Below are 20,751 nucleotides of genomic sequence, written 5' to 3'. Positions count from 1 at the left end.
CGCGGCGAAGCGAAGCGGGGACGGCGGCACCATGATGGCGCAGCGGGCGCTTCCTAACCCTTCCGCGGACTACGACAAGTCCTTGGCCACCGGCTACTTCGATGCCGCCGGGAGGGTGAGTGGGGTCGGGCGTGAGGCGGCCGGGGCGCGAGCGGGCCCTTCCCGCCCCTGAAGCGCGGCGGCCGCCCCCGGGAAGGGCCCGCTCCCGCCCCGGCCGCGAAGCCAAGCTGGACAGCCAGGAGCCCAGCCTGGTGCTGAGGTACCCAAAGGTTTCTAGCAGAGACCTGTCTGGTTAAAAAACCCCACCCAGTTCCCTGATTACGCTCCCTCCGGGTACCTAACAGCTTACCAAGACCCCATCTGCCTGCCGGTGTTTCCTTCATGTTTGGTGGGTTTTTTCTCCACAGCTGACCCCCGAGTTCACACAGAGGCTGAATAACAAAATCAGGGAGCTGCTTCAGCAGATGGAGAGGGGCCTCAAGTCTGCCGACCCGCAGGACTGTACCACGTACACTGGCTGGGCAGGTAGGCTGGCCGAGCGGAGCGGATGGAGCAGGAGCTCTCCGATGCAGGCTTCTAGGTCAGGCCAAGGCAGGCTGTGGGTTTTTTTGGCTTTTTTAATGGTCACAGTAGATCCATGTCGAGAACGGTGCTTCTTCTGCATGTTTTAATCCATTAAAACAAGGGGCTTTCTCGGGACTCCCCATTTTTGGAGAAGGTTTCAAGCTGCAGAGGGAAGACTGTAGCATTGCAGGGCAGGATTGGGTCTTTTCCTGGTTAATAGTGCCAAACTTATGCAACGGAGAAAGCCAGCACCTGCTTGAGAGCAAACATGGGAGCCTTCAAAGGGACTGGCTCCAAATCTGGCCACGGTGGGGATGGTGACAAGTAAACCAGTGCTCCTTGAAGTAGGCAGATGCACATGGTAGGTCATTTACCTGCAAGGAGTCCTTGCATATGGCAGTGGTGAGCTTATGGCCTGAGATGATGTCCGTCTTTTCTGTTTGAGCTGAATTTTATCTTATGACATTGTCTGATTGGCAGGTTGCTCCATTCCTGTTCCCCAGGTAGTGCCCCTCCACTTAGCCAGGGCTAGTTCTGCTCCAGTACCTGCTGGAAGGAGCAGAAATGCAAATGTGAGTATAACAAGGGATGGAAACCTTCCTCACACTAACTCTTGTGTCCAAAGCTTCCAGGAGCTTGTCTTTCTCCTGTTCTGCATTTTCAACCTGGTTTTCTGTCCTTGGGAGCGTGCCCTGCCTTCCCCTCCCCGTTCCTACCCACTGGATCCAGGGCGAACACACCTTCCTCTGCCGCCTCGTCCTTGGCTACCACTGTGTGCTTTGTCAGCTTTCCTGCCTTCTGCACTGTGCCAGGCTCTAGGGAGGGACCCTGGGGTAGTTGCAATTAATCTCATGCTTGCTGCAAGATTTTCTGCTGCTTCTGTTTTGTTTTTTTTTCTGGCAATACACTGGAATCCTAAATGGCAACTTTCTACATTATAATCTGGGTGTGGCTGGCTTGTGCTTGGATGCTATGGAACTTGATGCCAACAGTTGGCTTGGGAGAATGGTGTTCGTTGTGTTGGTGCTAAACTAACGTTGCAGCTTGATGGCAGAAATGCCAGCTTAAAAATTTTAGTAAGGTAGACAGGCACTGAGAGCACTCTCGAACAGTTCATAAGAAATGCTAGGATGCCAGTATTAAATTCCAGCTTGAGTGAACATTGATTTCATCAGTGGTTGCCTGGCAGCACTCTGCTGCTGCTGCCTGTGGATTTCTGCATTTTTGTTCAGTGCCAGTTGATTTCACCTGGGGAGACAGGTTCAGTCTTGCAGTCTGCGTGACCCTCCTCTGAGGTCCCCTCATGATGAAATGAGCACTCCATACGTAAAGATGGTCTTCAGTCATGAAGGTGCTGCTTGGCATGATGGTAGAGTCTACCTCTGGCCAGAATAATTCAGGAGATAAAGCAGGAGGACAATTAGCTGATGTTAGGAGTGCTCTGAAAGTCTGTGGGGAGAAGGTAAACACCTTTCATCAGAGACCATGTTCCCTTCCTTAGGGTGGCCTTAAGGAGCTCCATGTTGGAAAGTGACTGCAGTTGTGAAACAGTGGTTGAGAGCTCTGGTAGGATTTCAGCTCGTTTTTATCTGGAAGGGAGTTTCTCAAGAGGGATTCTTCTCTTTCCCTCCCGGGGATCATTCCTCATTGAGCACACAACGTTCTTTCTTTGGCTAATAGGATTAGAAAAAAAAACATGGACAGATTTCCTGCAGGTCACAGCCAGCAGAGGGAAGTTTGCAGATATTACACTGTATATTTGTCACCCTCCTTTCTTTTCTAATCCTAGCTATATTAATTTATTCAGTGCTGGTTTCCAGAGACAAAATTAATTGGGCCAAGACAGCAGCTTTTTCCTGTAATTGCTTATGTAGAAAAGGCTTGTTGAGTGTCTTCTCATGTAAATCATTGCCCAGCAGTCTGAAATCAACCCGCACTCCTGTGAATTAGAGAGATTTGAAATGTGGCTCTCTTAGCACAAACTCTGCGTGAAATGTAACATACTTGAGTGTACTACATTACACCCAGTAATACACAGCATATGCTGGCTTTTTACTTTGGTGCCTGTTTCTTTCCCAGCACACTTGACAGAGCCCTGTTCCCCCAGCCTGCATTTGTGCCAGGGAAGCCACAACTTCTTGGCATGTGAAGTTGGAGCAGAGAGAGGGAAGGACTTATATTTTCAGCTCAGAGGCAGTGAAAACACACTTTGGATCAAGATTATCCAGCGCATGGCTGAATGCCCTCAAAACACATTTGAATCAGCTTGTTACAGTTTCATTCAGTTCCCCATAGAGATCAGGACCCCCTAGGCAACACCTGGTACGTGCCTGGGTATAGACCAGGCTTGGCTGTTGTGTTCTGTTTTGTCTTTTAATCAGTTTAGCTAGACTGCTGTAAGAGTTTCTGTGGTCTTAATCTGTTTCACTGGTATCAGAGTGTTGACTGAGGGAAGGTAAACTGCTGTAAGCTAATTCTGAGTTATCCTGGCAGAAGTACAAATGCCTCATCCATTTTCAAATAGATTAGCATGAGGATGCCGAAGAGTACGTACATGTATGTTGGTATTTCTCATAGTTCAAGAGGCCTTGCTCCAAAGACTACCTCGACTGGGAGCACAGATGATGGAAGGGGAATAGAAGGAGACTGACTTCACTCCTGTCACATCTTAGCTGACTGCAGAAGCTAGGAAGCTCCCGAGTCTGGTGCCTGCTGGACTGTTGTGTCCTTCCAAGATGATGAGGTCATCTGCCACCTGAAATGGTGTACAAGGGAGAGATTCCCCTTCCTCCACGTTATGGCAGTGCCTTTGGAATTTGTTTCCCACACGAGCATTCCCTTCTCTAGCAATGTCATAGTCGTGGCTTTCAGAGCTCGAGGGCCTCTGAACCAGACCGGTGAGTCCAGCTGGTCTGCCCCACCCACAGCTTTTGGCTGCCTGTGGGCGAGTGGAGACAAGGAACAAGGCTGAGTTGCCTTCTGAAAGGACTCTTCAAAAGACACGCCAGATGAAAGAAAAGCCATTTAAGAATGGATAGAAATTCTGACTGTACCAGTTCAGGAAAGGTTCTGGAAAAACACCTTTCATTCACTTTAGTGCAATATCTTAGTTTTAACCTCAGAACCCAGAAAACTTGCATCTCCTTAAGAGAGTTGTGTTCGGAAAAACAGAAATCCTCAGATAATCCCTACAGAATAAGAGGCAGTGAGGCTGCATTTGATGAGAGAGAAGAGAGTGCCTTGTGTCACTGACATTCCTGCCAAGTGCTTGGAGGGTAGGTTTTGTGAAATCTCTGTTCTTGGAGACAGTCAGTATTTGACTGGACAAGTCAGGGCAATGGGATGTAAATTTGAAGTTGGCCTTACTTTCAGAGGGCTGGATCAGATCACCCCCATGGATCCCTTCTAACCTAACCTGTTGTAGGATTCTCTGATGGGGTAATGGGTAGTTTTGGTTGGGGTTTTTTTGGGGGAGGAAAGCTTTTGTAAGAAGTTTTACAAAAGCAGCTTTGTTACCCAGGTTTTAAGGCTGGGTAACATCTTGAGAAATGCCCCATGTCCCACAATGCACTAGGAAGGCAAGGTGCAAGCTGTAGTAAAATGCACCAGTGGCTCCCCAGACAGTTCTGAACATGGGATGATACAGCCCTCTGGAGAAGATGGCTCACTGTCCCATTCAGCATGGCTTTGGCGTGCATTTATGAGCGCAAGATAACATCCCATGCGTCTGCACCAGAAAAGATGCTGCTTACCCTTTGAGCTGGGCTGTAAAGCTATGCCACCCCCGCTGTAACTTTTACCCCACACCCGACTCATTAAAATGGCATCAGGTTTCTCACTAGAAACCATCAGGCTTCATCACTATGTACAGAGATAGGTTTCTACTTCTTCCCTCTGCATTTGACATCCTGCTTTGAGGGTGCTGGCTGACTTACTTCCCTGGGTCAATGCAAGATCTCTGAGCTCTTAATTACTGTAGATGTCAGGTTTGGAACTGGTCCAAATTAGGTCAAGAAATCTCCTCTTGTGGTAACCTGGTGTCCTTTGTGAAAGGACCACAGTGCAGCTCAGCTCCTGGTGGACAAGGAGGCATGTTCAGAACAGTCTTAACGGCCATCCCCGATGGTGCTGTCAGCAAGGGGACTGCAGTGGAGCTGACACCGAGCAGCACCTCCTCTCACTTTTTATCCACTCTGTTCAGTGTGAAGGGGAAGCTTTGTCTCACTACTGCTGTTCTCCCACCAGCAGAACTGTTTGCAGTGGTAGCGCAATCCAACATAAAGAACAAGCCTAAACCTGCGGGGAAGTTGACGCACAGCTTTACTTCTCTTCGATCAACAGAAGTGTCATATGGATAAGATATTCTTTCAGTCTGCTGCAGTGCTGTAGCTCTTGAGCAAGAACTTTTCTGGTATCTCCAGCAATGTCTGCTCTGTTGAAAGCAATGGTTGCTAAAGTCAGGGCCATCAGCACTAGCCAACTGGTGCAAACAATTCAGTTTTCACTGTGTACATTTAAGTCTCCTTCTCTGCCCTGCTCAAATCTCTAATGCAAAGCACCCCTCTGCATCTACAGTACTGCTCATACAGGATGGCAAGAGGAGAGAGATGTTGTTTACTGTCCTACTGAAGATGTTAAATAAACAGGCTTTGTGAGAGACATGCAGAACTGATTTTGGCCTCCAAATTCCCTGCAGTGAGCAAGCATCTCGGGCATTAACACTCCAGTATATTGGCTTCCTGCACACTAGAGACGGCAGTTTCAGTAATCAGAGCCCTGCTAAAGGATATGCTGTCAGTAGCATATGTGTTCACTGCAGTCCTGCACCATCCAGTGATGTCTGATGCATTCTCCATCACATGTGGCTATGCAGCAGGTCTTAACACTGCAAGGAGCAAAAAACTTTGAAGTCTGAAGAAACTACAGAGACGAAGGTGCAATAGTAACCAATAAACAGAACAAAGCCCATACATCTTTGGCAGTAGCAGGCCACGGGAAGCCACTGCACAGCAGTTCTGCTGGAAACAATCAGGAGTCTCAGAGGTCATAAAAACAGGTCACGTTTCCAACTGGGACACGGAACACAGAACACAGACCTCCAGGGCACACAGAAATGGAGCAGATCCACTGCTTACCTCGCCCCATTTGACTGATGATGCCATGTTTGTATAGCACTTAAAGCATGCCAAATAAATGCCCTGTCAGTCAGCAAACCCCACCTGGTCAGTTGGGGTGAAGAAGGTGGTATTGGAGAGGGAGCGAGGCAGAGGTGTGAAATAGCTTCTGCAGAGCAACACTGCCTAGCTGAGACAAGTTCGTCAGGTGGAAACTCTCTTTGTCTCCAAACTGCACTGCCTCTGAAATATGCTGCCTACATCTTGGCACATAGGTCAGTATAGGATGTTGCCCACCCAGGTGACTGCGTTTTGTATCCCTCTACATACCTCTGTAAACATTGCCTCTTTATGCATGGGCCTGCCCTCCTCTGCTGGCCTTCCCCACTTTTGGGCTCACAGATAGCAACAGAGCAAGCAGCAGACTGAAGGCAGCACTGCATTGTACCCTTCTGATCAGCTTGGGAGTATGAATTCCTTGAGGAATGAGTGGAGAAAATTGACTTTAGATTCAGTTTGGAAGGCCTTTGGGTTTTAAAGACAAAGGAAAAATTAATGATTTGGGGAAGCAACTCATCCCTTCCATCCTTTAGTATAGGTCAGTGGGTTTTTGGAGTCTTTTCCAAAGATGCTTGGGCCTGGGAGGAAAGTTTTAAAAGAGGAGAGGCAAAGAAGTCAGAGGAAAACAATGCTGAGACATTTACTTTCTAAGAATTCAATCCTAGCAGTGGTCTTAGCATGGTAGTTATGTACGTAATTAGGGTGATATGATGGCAGTGGGAATAGAAGCTACTTACAAAGCAAAAAGTTGTATATTAAAGCAGATGAGTCAAGAGTGCAAGTTGTGCTCAGACAGCTATCAGGCCTATTAAAGCCCAGAAGCTCTGCTAGGCACAAAATAAATCAAGGAGAGTCACTTGACATTTGCTAGCTGGAAGAGGAGGGTTCCCCTTTAAAGAAGGGCTTCGTATCCACATTCTTATAGACTTGAGTGATGCCACTGTACATCTGAGCTCTCTCTGGAAATACAAACACTGAACTGCATAGAGAGAGGACAAGGTTATTAGCTTCAGCAGGCAATGGAAATTTGCCCTTAATATACATGTGGAATTGAATTATCTGCAGCACGAAGCTTTGGAGATTACCCATGCAAAATGAGAAAACGATCATAAATTTAAAATTGTCCTCAGTACCATGGAAAGTAATTTTGCAGCATGCTTGCCCCCCTTACCACATCAAAATCTGCAGAGATTGGCTCTATTCATTTCGACTTAAATGCAGGACCTGAGTCTTCTTAGAAGTGGTTACTAGTAAGGAGAGAAATAAGCTTTCCTCCAAGTGATGTAGGCCAGCAGCTTTCCTCAGTGCACGTTTGAGGATGCCTTCCAGATTAGAAGGATGGTTCAAATGTGGCAGACCTTTCAGACACAGACTCACTGAGGACTCCTCAGTTACCTACTAAAAGCTTCAAGAGCTGGATGAAGACGGGGCAGACAGAGGCAAAGAACAGCAATTGATGTGACTTCTTAGTAGCGGAGTTGTTTCTGTAGCTGGCCAGCCCACTGAGAACCTCCAAGGAGGACCATGCAGCCTTTTCCAGCATTCTAGGTAGCTGTTTATGTTTCAGACAAGGGCTGATCTCATGAATGATGTGCTGCACAGGAGAGTCGGGCAGCCCCTTTCTTTTCTAGGATGCACTAGTCCTTGGTGTAGGGCTTGGGACCTGCTCAGCAGCAGGAGATGATGTCCAGGGAGCTATAACAACTTTGCTGGTGCTTCCCAGTGGGAGGGAAGGCGGGGAGGGAGAGGTGGGGAAAGAGCTAAGTAGATGTCTTAAGGTGCTGCTTCTCAGTGCTGATGACGTGTCACTTTTTTTAAAATCCAATCCAAGGTAAGTGACCCAGCCCTTTACCTCCTGGTATGGGAAAAAATAATTGAGAGAGGGTAACAACTCAGCACTGCTCTGCCACAAGTATCATCTTGCCCAAAGATCATTTTTTTTTCCCTCCACTGTTTAGCAGCAGTCCCTGGTACAGTTGACAGATTTAGGTGGGTTTGTCTAGGTCTCATCTTTTGCTCCTTGCTACTAAAATTGTGTGTAACCTGTGTATCAGAAGCTCTGCTATCCTCCAGGACCTCCTGGGTCAGATGCTGCTGGTTGTCTTGACCTGCAGTCCGCTCGTGAGCAGCATCAGGTACAAGGAGGTGACAAAGCCAGAAAAGTAGCTGTGGATGCTGCAGCTATGGGTTATGCCCCTGGATGTGCCCAAGAAGCCTGTCTTGAAGGCTTATGCCCTAGATGAGGCTGAGGACCAGGCTTTTAGATTCATTAAAACAGCCAGGGCACATAGGGGGAAGGGTAAACTTTTCTGGTGGGTACAACCTTTATGTTCCTTTTGCAGGCATTGCTTTGCTGTATTTGCACCTGTATGATGTGTATGGAGACCCAGCCTACCTTCAGGTGGCCCACGAGTACGTGAAGAAGAGCCTGAGCTGTCTGACAAGACGATCCATCACTTTCTTGTGTGGAGATGCTGGGCCCTTGGCAGTGGCTGCTGTCGTCTACCACAAACTGCAGAACCAGAAGCAGTCAGAAGATTGCATCACTCGGTAAAAACGCTTGGTTACATCTTTGACCTAATGTTCCTCTTGCTCATAGAGCTGGTCTGGGCTTGTACCGGGCATTCTCTACCAAGCCTGAATACATTTTGTTGCAGTCTTATATGAGAGATAATCCAGTAACTTATCAAGGCAGCACAAACTTGTCCTGCCCTGGGGAAAGAGCTAGCTTAAGGACAAACACGGTTACCTGGCAGCCTGCAGGCTGGGGAGCAAGGATATTGCTTAGCTGGTATTGCCATCTTAAAAATAATGCTGGTAAACATAGGAAGAAGAAAATGCCAAAATTAAAGAAAACACAGAAGGTCAGGTTTGGTGTTTTTTAAGAACCCTTAAATTTAGCTTTACAGCTATTTTGATGAAAAGAAGAAATGTGACAGGATTATTAGATTAATTTTGTCACTCGCTTCCACTTGCTATTTGTTAGTTGACTTTGACTTAAACCTAAGATTGATGGCATCCCTTTCAACTGCTGAATGCAGCTGGTTATGATTCATTTATTTCTATTTCCTGCCTTTCCTCAGCTGTTTTCAAATGTATTTTTGTTGGGTACTTAAGAAAAGGACAAACAAGCAGTCCTACAGTCAGATCAGCATGTGGCAGAAGAAGGAAAAAAGTTAAGGAGATGCAGTTGCAAGCTTTTCTTCCTTAAGGGAGGTCAGTTTTGAGAAGGTGAGAAACAGCCCCATAGTTTCCATTTACGCGTGGTCAGCACAAAACCAAGACAAAACCCCTGACACTTCAGAACAACACTGAGTGCCCTTGAACAGCCATGAGCAAGTGATGAATAATATCAATTAAAAAAAGCCATGGGTGGGAATCAGAGGTGCCTGTATGGTTTGGACACCACGTTCCCACTCCCTTAACTAAGAATAGCTTCTGGTTTGTGTGGATACGGTCAGTCTGAGGACAGAATTCTCTTCTTTATCTTGAAATAATCTGTGGTTTAGGTTTTGCTTAATACTGTGTCAAAGTGGTGCATCTCACTATGATTAATATATTTGCTAACAAATACAAAAAGGGAACTAATCTGTCAAACAGTACTGGCCAGTTGTGGTCAATGCATAAGCCCCAAGCTGTGAAAAATGCTAATTCATGTTTTCTTGGTGTAGCTGTCCCCTCCCCGTATCCCTCCTGTTCTGCCTACAGTTTTGTGGCAGAATGGAAACTCATGATTAATTCTGCACTGCCATCTAATGGCATAATAAAGGCAGAGCCTTGGAAATTGGTTTCTTCATACATCTGAGAGGAGGAAAAAAGAAAAATGTGGCTTTCTCGAAGGAACAGTTATACTGTCCTTACTCTGCCACCAATTCCCAGAGCAGTTAGCCTGACCATGCCGCCTTTAAAAAGAGAGTATTTCTTTGAGAAATAGCTCCCTTAATCGAAACTCTTAAGCGGGTTTTGAGTATGCTGTTTAGCTACAGAACAGTTGCTAAGTTATGCAGTGCGAGTGCATAGAAAGTGCACTTCTGTTACAGCTGTGGAGAAGGAGGGCCGCTCTCCATTTTGTTCTCTGTCTTTTAAGGCACCTCATCTTTACAGAGCCTGAGGAGAGAATCCATCAGCCAGGTTTTACCTGCAGTGGAAGAGACAGAAGTTTGCTATTTCTTAGCTCCTTGCTCTTGCCTAAATGAGTTCATGACCAACAAATGTGCTTTTATGCTCTGGAGAGGCTAATGTTTCAGAGCAGCCCATTTTCCAAGAGTCTGTGAAAATCTGAGCCGTGTTCCAGGAGTCCTCTTTTCCCTGCCATCTCCCACCAATTCCAAAGGTCAAAGGTTTGCTTTTAGATGCAATGGCATACAAAAATCCCATCTTGCTCTACAGCTGCCTCGCTTTCCCTCTGTCCAGAAACTACTGGGTTTTGACAGTTGAAGCGATAGGCTGATATGTGAGCAGGAGAGGCTCTTCCTTTCAGGGTCCTCGATTTACCCCCTCACACCTGAGAAATGCATTCTGCATGCCATCAGTCCAGCAGCATCCCTGGCATCTCTTGCTGCACGCATGCCGTGCAGCGCTGCCCCACGTTTCAGAAACAACAGAAACTGCTGGCAGGCTTCCTCCCCTGATTATCCTGGCCAGCAAGGCAGCTAGAGGTAGAAGCAGTAATGTATAAGGAGCAAGAATAGTAGCTCCAGCTGCTCCAGATTTCCCCATGAAAAGAAGATTTCACATCCAGACCTCAGAAAATCCTTACTGTGGGTATCACTGTTTATCCACCCATCCATTTCTTCTGTTGCACCTAATATTTCTCTGACATCTCAGAGCTGAACAACATCACCAGGCAGCATCTCTTCTGGCCAGCCTGCTCTTGGGCAGAGTCCGTCTGTCAAAACGCTGCTTTCCTCCTTAGAAACCCTCCTCTTCATCTGCCTTCCTTGGACTTGGGGACAGGGGACATGAGGAGGCAGAAGGGCTTTCCTGTCAGCCTATGCAGCTGAAAGAGGGACCCCTGCTTACTTGTAGTCTGGGATGTAAAGTCTGTCTCTTGGGTTTAATCTGCAAGAAATCTCCCCCATAGAGCAGTGCACATCTCAAGTGGTACACAAGGAGACGGGGCCACTCCACCTTGAGACACTGCTCTCTCCTTCAATATTCCTGCTCACTTTGAGTCCAGTGCCAAGGGAAAGTTTCCTGCCATGGGGCGTCACAGCCCAGCATCCTCTCTCTGCTCTGAGGGTACTCTGGAGCATTTGGTTGCTTCTTTCCTTTGCAACACATTGTTCTGCCCAGGAGCAAAGGCTGCCAGGGCACCTTTTGTGCTCCCCGTGCTACTGTGACAGGGAAGCCCTGCACACACACAGCTCTTGTGGCTGGTTTCTTAGCCCTCTCCCTGTTGCAGCCACAGCAGGAAGCAGCTGAGGAAACAGCTGTGAAGCCACTTACGCTGGTATTTTAAAAGTGATGGCATTTTTCAGAGTGCTGTCTCAGGGGTGAACAAAAAAATAAAGCCAAAACCAGTCACATCCCTGCCTGCTGCTCTGACAGGGAAGGACATCCAGCCTTGTTGGAAGTGTGATGAGAGGTGAGAGGCAAAACAAAGGAAAAATTGCATTGAGAGTGAATTGCTACAAAGCACCAGTGTGAGGAGCTGTCAGTCTCTGTCAGCACTACAGGAGTATCACCAACTTTGCAACATGATAATAGAAAAATGGCAAAGAGGATATCTGACTCCAGCAGACCTCTCGCTCTCCACTTGGGGGCTAAAGCCTGGTGCCAGCCAGGCAGTCCGCAGTGTGGGGTTGCACCACAGCCAGTCCACAGCACTCACACTCTGCCGAGCTGTCCTCACTATTGCGAGGCTCTCCCTAGAGAAGATTTCTTACATGTGCCACAGAGGCTTGATGTTAACATTTCCAGCTGCTTCTCCCCACCTCTTACCTAGATTTTTAGCTCATGGATGCACCTCTTTCTCCACTGACAGTGTAGCCCTGGCCTCTTGCAGGCATGGAGAGGAAGGGACCTTTCTATCAGGACTTCTGAGCATAAGAGGTGAGATTTTTCCACATACCATCAGCACTAGTTTGACTTTCTAGCATTCCTTGAGCAGCCAAATTAAACAGATACCAGTTTAGTTTGAAAATAATAATTTTTGGCAGAGGGTCTGCCTTGCCAACAGCATCACAGGGAGGTAATGGTGGGCAGCCTTTCCTGAGCAGTCAGAAACTTCATGCTGACTGTTTTCTATAGCCCAGGTTTCCCCACAAGTAGCTTTCCCAGAGCTGGTGCTCTAAAAAACAAGCACATAGTACAACTGCATTGTAAAGAGCTGAGCAGACTAAAGCAATAACCCAACAAAAAGCAGAGGGGAAAGAGGGATTCTGCACCTTGCATAGCTGGAAGGCTGAGACCCAGACTGGCTTGACATCTCCCAGGGCACAGGCAGCACGAAGGAACAAACCATGTTTTTGAGCTCCAGTCTCACTGCTTGGTTACATGGCTTTGAGTGTCCTCTAATCTCCCCCATGTGAATTTTTCTTTGTAGTTTGCTCCATCTACACAAGCTTGACCCACGAGTGCCAGATGAACTGCTGTACGGGCGCATGGGCTATCTCTATGCACTGATATTTGTGAACAAGCACTTTGGAGAGGAAAAGATCCCTCAAAGTCACATTCAGCAGGTACTGTGGCTTCTGCTGATTTGTTAGCTGTCTCTTCCCATGCAGCTCATCTTTGGGCAGGTAAAAATCAATGCTAGATGTAGAGAACTGGCAACAATGGAAAACCACATCATGGTATCCCTGCTGCTCTTCTACCAAAGGGACAAAGCACCACATGCACCCCCGCCATCCATATAAATCCATAGGCAGTACTGAATTGGCATACATTTCACTCCCTCACCCACACTCTTCCCTCTGCTCGGGCAGAAACACAGCTCCCTTGTTCTGTGCCAGGATACTCGCTGTGCTGTTTCCAAGACAGCAGCATTTCCCTCACCTGCATCTGTTCCCATCCACAGGTCTGTGAAGCCGTTGTAGCCTCAGGAGAGAGCTTGGCCAAAAGGAGGAACTTCACAGCAAAGAGCCCACTGATGTATGAGTGGTACCAGGAGTACTACATAGGGGCAGCCCATGGTTTGGCTGGGATTTACTACTATCTCATGCAGGTAAGAGGCACTGGAGGGGAGGGGCCTTTAGGAGCTGTTTCACATTTCTTTGAACAAGGAGGAGCATTTGAGTTGGCTCTTGGTGATGTCAGACTGGGCAAGATCCCTTGTCTAATGGTCTTATTCCTGGATTTGATCATGCATCCCTACTTGTAAAGGTTTTCTTTAAATCTGAGAGATTGAATTTCCCACCTCTGTGTTTCCTCTGGGAAATGTGGCCTGCATTATACCAGCAGTTTCGCATAATGAAGCCCTGTAGGTCAGCTGCGTCTGAGCTTCCCCCTCTTGTGTGAAATGCTTATAAAGTATTCCCATTTGTTGGTACCTGTGGGCTTCCTGCATTTTTTGAAGTGGTTACTTGGAGCAACCTCAGATCATTACAGAAGGAGGATCTCTGTAAGAAAAGCATGGCGAAAGAGATTGTGTTCGTAGTAGGAAAGTGGGAAATGCCTTTGTTTCCAAATCAGGGCCTGTGTCTAAATGTTAAAGAAGTGGGACTTTTTACTTTGATAAAGCAGCTGAGTTCTATAGTGCCTGAAGTAGGCAGGGGAAGTCGAGGAGTTGGGAGCTGCAGTGCGCCTTTGCTTTGATGCTGTCTTTCTCACAATTTTGCACAACTCACTGGAGCTCTGGGAATCTTCTCTTCCCTGACTCTGAAGTGAGGGTGATAATTCCCCTATGTGGGTTACTTTGTGCATAAATTTACAGTGCTTAAGCTCTTAGAAAAATAACAGCAATAAATAACATTGCATTTTCAAAGCATTAAGGGCACCTACTGAGCAACACAGATTATTTTAACATAGCAAAGTTCATAGAAATAGGTTCTGTCTTTTATTAGACCCAACTCTCACAGCAGGTGGAAAAGAAGCCACCAGGTTTCAAGTATTTTTTTCCTTCAGCAGCCTCAAAGTTCAAGCCCATATACAGGATAAGCAGAGTTTCTGTGAATATAACCCTCTGATGTGACTCAGAGAGGAAGGGGTGGTTGGTGTTTTTCAAGCAGAAGATTTGGCAAGAGGAGGATGCAAAGTGATTATTGCCCAGGAGTACAGAACAGCTAGTTGGGAGCAGGGGAGACAGCACTGTGCTGTGAGCCCAGATTTACACCGAGTCCCTGAGCTTGTTCCCAGGCTGATGGTTTAAAGAATTTTAAGTGTAAGTCTCCCATAAAATACTGCATGGGCTTCATGCTTCTCTGCCGTATGAAGTACAAGGAGCCTGGATCAGCCAAGCATGATGCACAAAAAGCCTTGGGGGAAGCAAACAAGGGAGATATGAAGAGGAGAACATTGGACTTTTATCTCTAACGGTTTTACAGCACAAGTATTGATTTTTAATTTTCAAGTTATCAGCCAGGGAACAGTGTGATCCTTAGATGAGAGTGCTCATTGCAGTCTGCCGTGGGAGGTCAGAACTGCACAAATTTCTTGTGGGGCAGTCATTGGAAGAGGACACTGAAGCCACTCCCTTGCTTCCATTTGGGGTCAGCGGTGAAGTCACTCCCTTGCAATTACCCAGAAACATCGGTGAAAATGCAGCAGCACAGCCCACCAGCTGGTCTGGCCCAGCAGCTCAGAGCTGAGCTGCTCTAGGTGCTAGGAATCATTCCTGGTATTCATCCTTAATACTGTTTTTATACAGTTTATTTCTTTACTCCAGCTCTGGGTACCTAAAACTATTCCTACTCATCTTCAGGAAAAGAAGCAGGAAGCCCTCTTCCTTAGAGGGCTGGGTGACATGCTAGGGGCAGCCTTTGTTTCTGGGGATGCACGGGTATGACTGGAAATAAGTCGCTGCCGAAGCGGGCCAAGTGGGTATTTGTGATGTGTGAAAGCCTGGACCAAAGAAGTGACTTGATTTACAGGGAGCAAGAGGGAACACGGCCATAGTTGGTTTTGTTTCTGCCTTTCAGGCAGATCTTGGGCCTCTTAGGGAGAGACAGAATGGTAATTCTCCCTGATTTAATGCTTTCTTTCTCTTAGCCTGGCCTTGGAGTAAGCCAAGTAAAACTGCACAACACAGTCAAACCCAGCGTGGACTACGTCTGCCAGCTCAAGTTCCCATCTGGCAATTACCCTCCATGCATTGATGACACCAGAGACCTACTCATCCACTGGTGCCATGGGGCACCAGGTGTTATCTACATGCTTCTCCAGGCCTACAAGGTACCAGAAGTCTTGCAAAGACCCTTTGGGGACCCCTAAATGTGGAACTTCATCATGGAGAAGACTGTTGAGACCCCCCCTGCCAGAGAGTATGATGGCTTGTTACAATGAAATCACCCCACAGGGACCACTGACCAAAACGGAAATTCGTCTTTTAAAAAATTATTTCTGAAAATACCCATCAGCTGTGTGGGGTGTCCTGTTGCAGGTGACTGATGGTGACAACTAGTTGTGTGCAAAGTAATGGTCATACAGCCCTATTCATCATATCAAAACCATCCTCCTTTAAAGTAGACAGCAAAGTCACAGTGTGAAGACTTCAGTAGGAGAGAAACTAATTAACCCAAGCTTCCCCACTCACACAGGGGTGCTCTTTGTGTGGAGGAGATTGCCTCAGTAAGAGGGAATATTTCTTGTCTCTGCAGGTCTTTGGGGAACAGCAGTACCTAAATGATGCCCTGCAGTGTGCAGAAGTGATCTGGCAGCACGGGTTACTGAAGAAAGGCTACGGGCTGTGCCACGGGACAGCTGGCAATGCTTACAGCTTCCTAGCACTGTACAACCTCACTCAAAACATGAAATACCTGTACAGGGCCTGCAAGGTGAGAGCCTGTGTAAGGAAGAGAGAGGGGATTATTCACTTCTGCCTTTTACATCACCAACTTTGCCTTTGAAACCTAATTTCTAGTGTGGCAGAGATGCATCTAGATCTGACCAGCTCCATCAGAATGGTCCTCCAGCAGCACAGTCACTGTCTGACAGCCTGTACACAGAAGGAATATCCTGCAGAAGCCTTGCTCTGCAAGGGATAATGTGAGGATGAGGGTGGATTGTCCAAACATCCTTTGTTAAGGATGGATTTTTTTTAAGATCCATCCTTAACAAAATTTGAACACTTTTTGTTCCTCTTTTCTCAGTTTGCAGAGTGGTGTTTAAGCTATGGTCAACATGGGTGCCGGACTCCAGACACGCCGTTCTCTCTCTTTGAAGGTAACCTCCATCTCTATGTTTGTGTTCTGCTCCTGGATCTGAGCCAGTCCAGCACCAAGGAAAACCAAATACACACCTCACTGAAGTCTTTGCAAAACTCAGTGTAGAGGATGGGAAGGAAATTGTATTCACTGTTTTTACTCTTTCCCAGAAGCAGTCTTCTTGTAGCACAGGCTGATATCTTAGCTGGAGCATCTTGTCCTCTTGGGCCCCCAGCACAGATTCTGCACACAGGTCTCAAGAGGAATTCTTTAATGGGTACAGCCCAAAGTCTACCTTACAATAATTTGTAGCGTGGCTTCTCAGACAGTCTCTTTTCTTTGCATTTTTAAGGATTAAAGTCCTTCATGGGCTTTCCAGTTCCATTCCAAAGGTGAGTGAGGAACAAATGGGGCTGCTTTTGTAGGCCTTGTTGGCTCCTGTGGTATTTTGTGGCTCCTGCTAATAGCTCACCCAAAATCTGCCATCAGCAGGTATTGCTGAAAGAGCTGGTTCCTCAGCTAACCTAAATCTTCCTAGCTTTGCTGCAGGCCAAGGAACAAGGGCAGTTACATCAGTGAGGACCTGAGGCAGCAATGTCACCAGGTCCAAATTTTGCAAAGATACTCAGATTGTTAAACCTGTGGAAAGGTAAAGCAGAAGGGAGGGAGCTGGAAGGGGGGAGATCCATCATGTTTTCCCGGGTGCTTTTCAACATTTGATTAACTTCGAAGTGCTTTCCCCACTGAAGTACCTAAGTCGCTCAGGAAACCTGGGTTGAGACCTTGGAAATTATTTAGGTCCTTCTGAAAACATTTTCCTTTCTTCTGTCTTCATGACCTATTCACCCCCTGGATAACAGATACCATGGGTGCCCCCAAAGGGAATCTTCTTAAAGCACATTTTTTGTTTTTTTCTTATCCTCAGGAATGGCTGGAACAATTTACTTTCTTGCTGACCTGTTGGTGCCAACCAAGGCCAAGTTCCCCGCATTTGAACTCTAAACCTGAGCTTGGCAGTTCCCTGCCTGAATCCTTCCGTCCTTGGAAAAGCAGTTGGAAGCTGCTTTCTCTTTCGTCCAAACTCATCATTGTTCACCTAACTGAACATAAATCCATCCTCCTGAGGGCATGCTGAGTTCTCTAATATTTCTAGTCATCTCGTTGCATTGTTTCAATTTCAAAGACAGAATGCAGATGTTGCTGGTGTCTGTTAAAAACGCAGGGCTGCAGGTGGGAGCAGGGAGAAAATGTACAGTATTTTGTTGGCTATAGAGTTTTGCTATTTTCTGTATCCCATTTCCTGGGAGAAAGTTTTCTATTGAATGTAACTTTGGCCTTTTTTTTTTTTTGTGTTGACAAATAGTTGCAGGAATTTAGTTGCCTTTGAAAACAAAAGATGAAAAACTCAGGCTATTGCCCTGCAAGTTGCTTTTAAGTGTTTTCTTTCTGAGCACCCAGGGAGCAGGCAGTTCAGTAGCTGGGCTGCTCCCCATGAAGCAAGTGTGGTAGACTGTGGAGTCTTTATATATGTTTTTTTAATGTCAGATTGCAAGTGGCACAGCTGGAACTGACATGCCAAAGCCTTGTCCTGAATTTCCACCTGCCTGCTTTAAAGGCAAAGACTATGTATAGCTCTCTTGTGCATTTTTTCCAGTGACAGACAAATAATCCACTAGCTTTTGTGCTTATTTGCCATCTTATGCTAAACCTTGCAAAAGTCCATTGATCATCTAATGGAAAACTCCCATCTAAAAGTGAGCTGAGCATGCTTGCTGGTGTGGTCTCTTCTGTTTAAGCTTTAAAAGTTTATTTTGCAGTCTTTATTTAAAATTGTGTGTGAATATTGTAGGTGTTAGGTGGTGTCAGGCCCACCAGTAGCAGCATGGGAAAAGAAATGTATTCCACTGAGTTCTGTCAGTGTTTAACCTATTACCTGTATAGATGTTGTTCACATGCCTTGTTTTATAAGCTTTCCTGAACCTAGATAATTTGAGTTATTTGTTTGCCTTGTTACTGCTTGTTGTAGTTTGATACGCAACCACATATCTACCCAACTGGAAAATCTGCCCTAGGTTAAATAGCTTTGACCTGTCAAGCAGACCAGATACTTGCAAGAGGTAAATCTGCTTTTCCGTCCTTAACTGATACTGCACTAATTTGCAGCAGTTTGGGACCTGACCCTGTAAACCATTTTCCTAGCACTGAACGTGAGCTAAACACCAAGCACAGTGAAAGCTACTGATGCAGCCATACCGCTTTGTGCTGTTTGAGGGCAGCTCCTCAGCCTGCACAAGAGTGGATTTGGGTTTTGATCTTTTAAGGGCCCAGCTGCCGAGTGCCTCAGGCCACCTAAGAGCAGATGAGCAGCTGCAGGGCAGTGCAGGCAGCTTCCAAGCTGGCATGCTCCTGTACCAGCAGTAGTAACGCAGGAGGACCAAACCCAGCACACTAACACAGCTAGCTCACACGTGCCTGAACTCAAGGCAGCCTAGCCACAGCGGCACAGGCAGACCCTCAAGAACCTCCTGGATGGGCTGCTCCAGCAAAGAGTAGAAACCGTTCCTGGAAGGCTGCCTGTTTCCGCAGTGCCCAGCCTCCTGCTGCCATCACGTGTTTCTGGAACTTCATCAAAAGACAGCCTGAAGTGAAGAGAAGCTCATCTACTTTGGGCTGGGCATCCCTGCCAGAAGCCTCAAGCTCACACTGACTCAGCAGTGGTCATCCCCTATCATTCACGGGGCCTAAACAACACAGGGAGGTTACTGGAAAGGAGGAGGCACAGCCCTGAGAGCAGGATTTGGCTAATCGAACAGTTTGGGGGTGGGATCCTGTAGTACATGAGGCCTGCTGTAAGTTACCTCCCAGCTTGGCTGGTGTCATGGTAGTGTAGGGACACTGCTCTGAGCCTGGGTTTCTCCTGGGCACTGCTTCTATAAAGGAGATGGTTCATGCAGCCTGGTGTCATGGCAGCATCACATCCCAGGGTTCATACACTGATCAGGGGATTGTCAGGGCCTGGTGTACAGCTGCTGAGTGGAGCACTGTTTAATAAAAATGCTGAAATGAACAAGCTTTGTGTTGTTTTTACCCCCCACTTTGTGACCAGGATTCATGTCTGAAGAGATCAAGATGTGGCACAACAGCCACTCTGGTGGCTCCTGGAGGCTCACTGGCCTCCGATTCCCCCTGAGTGTTAAGAGTATTTCACATTTTTCCCTGTCTCCAATCCATCGAGGCCAGTCCTGTGCTTTCCCTCACAAGCTGTACTTTTCTCCCAGGACATTGTTTTGCAGCACTGTCTCCATCCAAGGCCACCCTGCTTGGCTTCCATTGGAGACCGCAGTCCTGCAGGTTAGTCTTAATTACACCAGAATACACTTGTGTGCTGTGCTGGCCACCAGAAAGAGGATGTGGATCCTCTGAAAAAAGCACCCTCCTGCCCAGTGGAAGGAGGAACAGGCTGCCTCAGTGAGGCTGTGACTGTCCGGCACCAGAGGCTTTAAGACCAGAGTATCAGGAACAGTATGGGTAAAGGTGATCCTGCCCTCCAGCACAAGCATAAATCAGGTTGCTTGAGGTCCTATACAGACTGGTTTTCTGCAATTCCCATTTCTGTTAAGGTTTGTGGTAAAGCTCTTCAGGGAAGGGGTCCAGCAATCAGGATGGGAAAGCAGCATAGTGCAGAGTTCCTCTGGTTGCCCTTCCTTTCTCATACAGGGGTGTGGCGCTGCCCACTTCCACCCATCTTCATGCCAAGCAGAGGGAGGGGGAGCAAGAGGAAGCCTGAAAACATGCAACTGCTTCAACAAGCTACCTGAGAGGGACTTTATCAGAAGTATAGACATTTAACGCTTGGTTCTTGGTGATGGTTATGTTTGTCCGTGGCACTGTTCTGTTTTAAAAAATCAAGGGCCTTATGCTCCCAAGAAATAAGTAAAAAAAGCACGCTTTGACTGCATTGCCATCTGGCTCAGTTTGTATTCACCTCCTGTGTATATCAGTGTGATCAGTAAGATGAAAAATGTCCCAAATCCTGTAGCCAAACATCATCTGTAGGTGTGCATCTCCCCTAAGAGCCTGCTGTGGTTTCAGCTCTCAAGAGCTGACAGCAGCCTCAGCTATGAAAGAGGTGACATAGAGACAGTGCAAGGGGACAGATATGTTATTGCCACCTCTGCCCAACTTATTTCCCATTCCTGCATACTAACTTTTCAAATGCCCACAAACTGCTATCAGCACTGATGCTAAAACCATAGCTAATACTACGTTGCCAAACAGCTCCCCCCCAGGAGCAGTCCTCAGCCCCTACAGCACTAGCAGTCAGACGCACAGTTTATCTGATAAATCAGTTTACAGACCACCACTGCAGTTATTTAATGCACACTGGCTTCACTGTGAAACCACTTCAGAGCAGGCTGCTGGCCACGGTGTGGCAGACACCCTCCCTGTGCTGACAGGGAAAAAGCATAGCAGAACAGCAACTCAGCCTCCACAAACCCCAGCTCAGCCTCCTGCCCCCAACAGGGACGTTGTTGCTGTCTGACAGGCACAGAGCTGGGCAAGGTGGAGAATTTAAGGTTGTGGGTCCCACATGCAATATCACAAAAGCAGCTGTGGGAGAAGCAGCCATGTGGGGCACAAAGCTGCTGGTGAGTTATCCAGCCAGACCTCACTTCTCTCCAGCATCTCATCTGACTTCCATCCCTCTG

At 47.1% G+C, this 20,751-nt stretch overlaps 1 protein-coding gene across 1 annotated transcript; it reads left to right on the top strand.

Annotated features, from left to right (window-relative positions):
- On the top strand, positions 1-19,112 carry LANCL1 (LanC like glutathione S-transferase 1). The gene is made up of 9 exons (XM_068407185.1): positions 1-115; positions 408-525; positions 8,081-8,288; positions 12,286-12,421; positions 12,760-12,906; positions 14,889-15,071; positions 15,497-15,673; positions 15,989-16,061; positions 16,968-19,112. The coding sequence occupies exons 1-9, from the start codon at positions 32-34 to the stop codon at positions 17,042-17,044; spliced, it is 1,203 nt and encodes a 400-aa protein (XP_068263286.1). The 5' UTR covers positions 1-31; the 3' UTR covers positions 17,045-19,112.
- Positions 19,113-20,751: the final 1,639 nt, after the last annotated feature.

The sequence above is a fragment of the Nyctibius grandis genome, chromosome 9, assembly GCF_013368605.1.
Source record: "Nyctibius grandis isolate bNycGra1 chromosome 9, bNycGra1.pri, whole genome shotgun sequence".
Lineage (NCBI taxonomy): Eukaryota > Metazoa > Chordata > Aves > Nyctibiiformes > Nyctibiidae > Nyctibius > Nyctibius grandis.
Note: the sequence above shows the minus strand (reverse complement) of the source record. Positions and strands in the feature narration are given on the sequence as shown.

Coding starts and splice junctions, on each gene's coding strand:
- LANCL1 (XM_068407185.1), top strand. CDS start 32: ATGATGGCGCAGCGGGCGCTTCCTAACCCTTCCGCGGACTACGACAAG. Junction 116..407: donor ACTTCGATGCCGCCGGGAGG/GTGAGTGGGGTC, acceptor TTTTCTCCACAG/CTGACCCCCGAGTTCACACA. Junction 8,289..12,285: donor TCAGAAGATTGCATCACTCG/GTAAAAACGCTT, acceptor TTTTCTTTGTAG/TTTGCTCCATCTACACAAGC.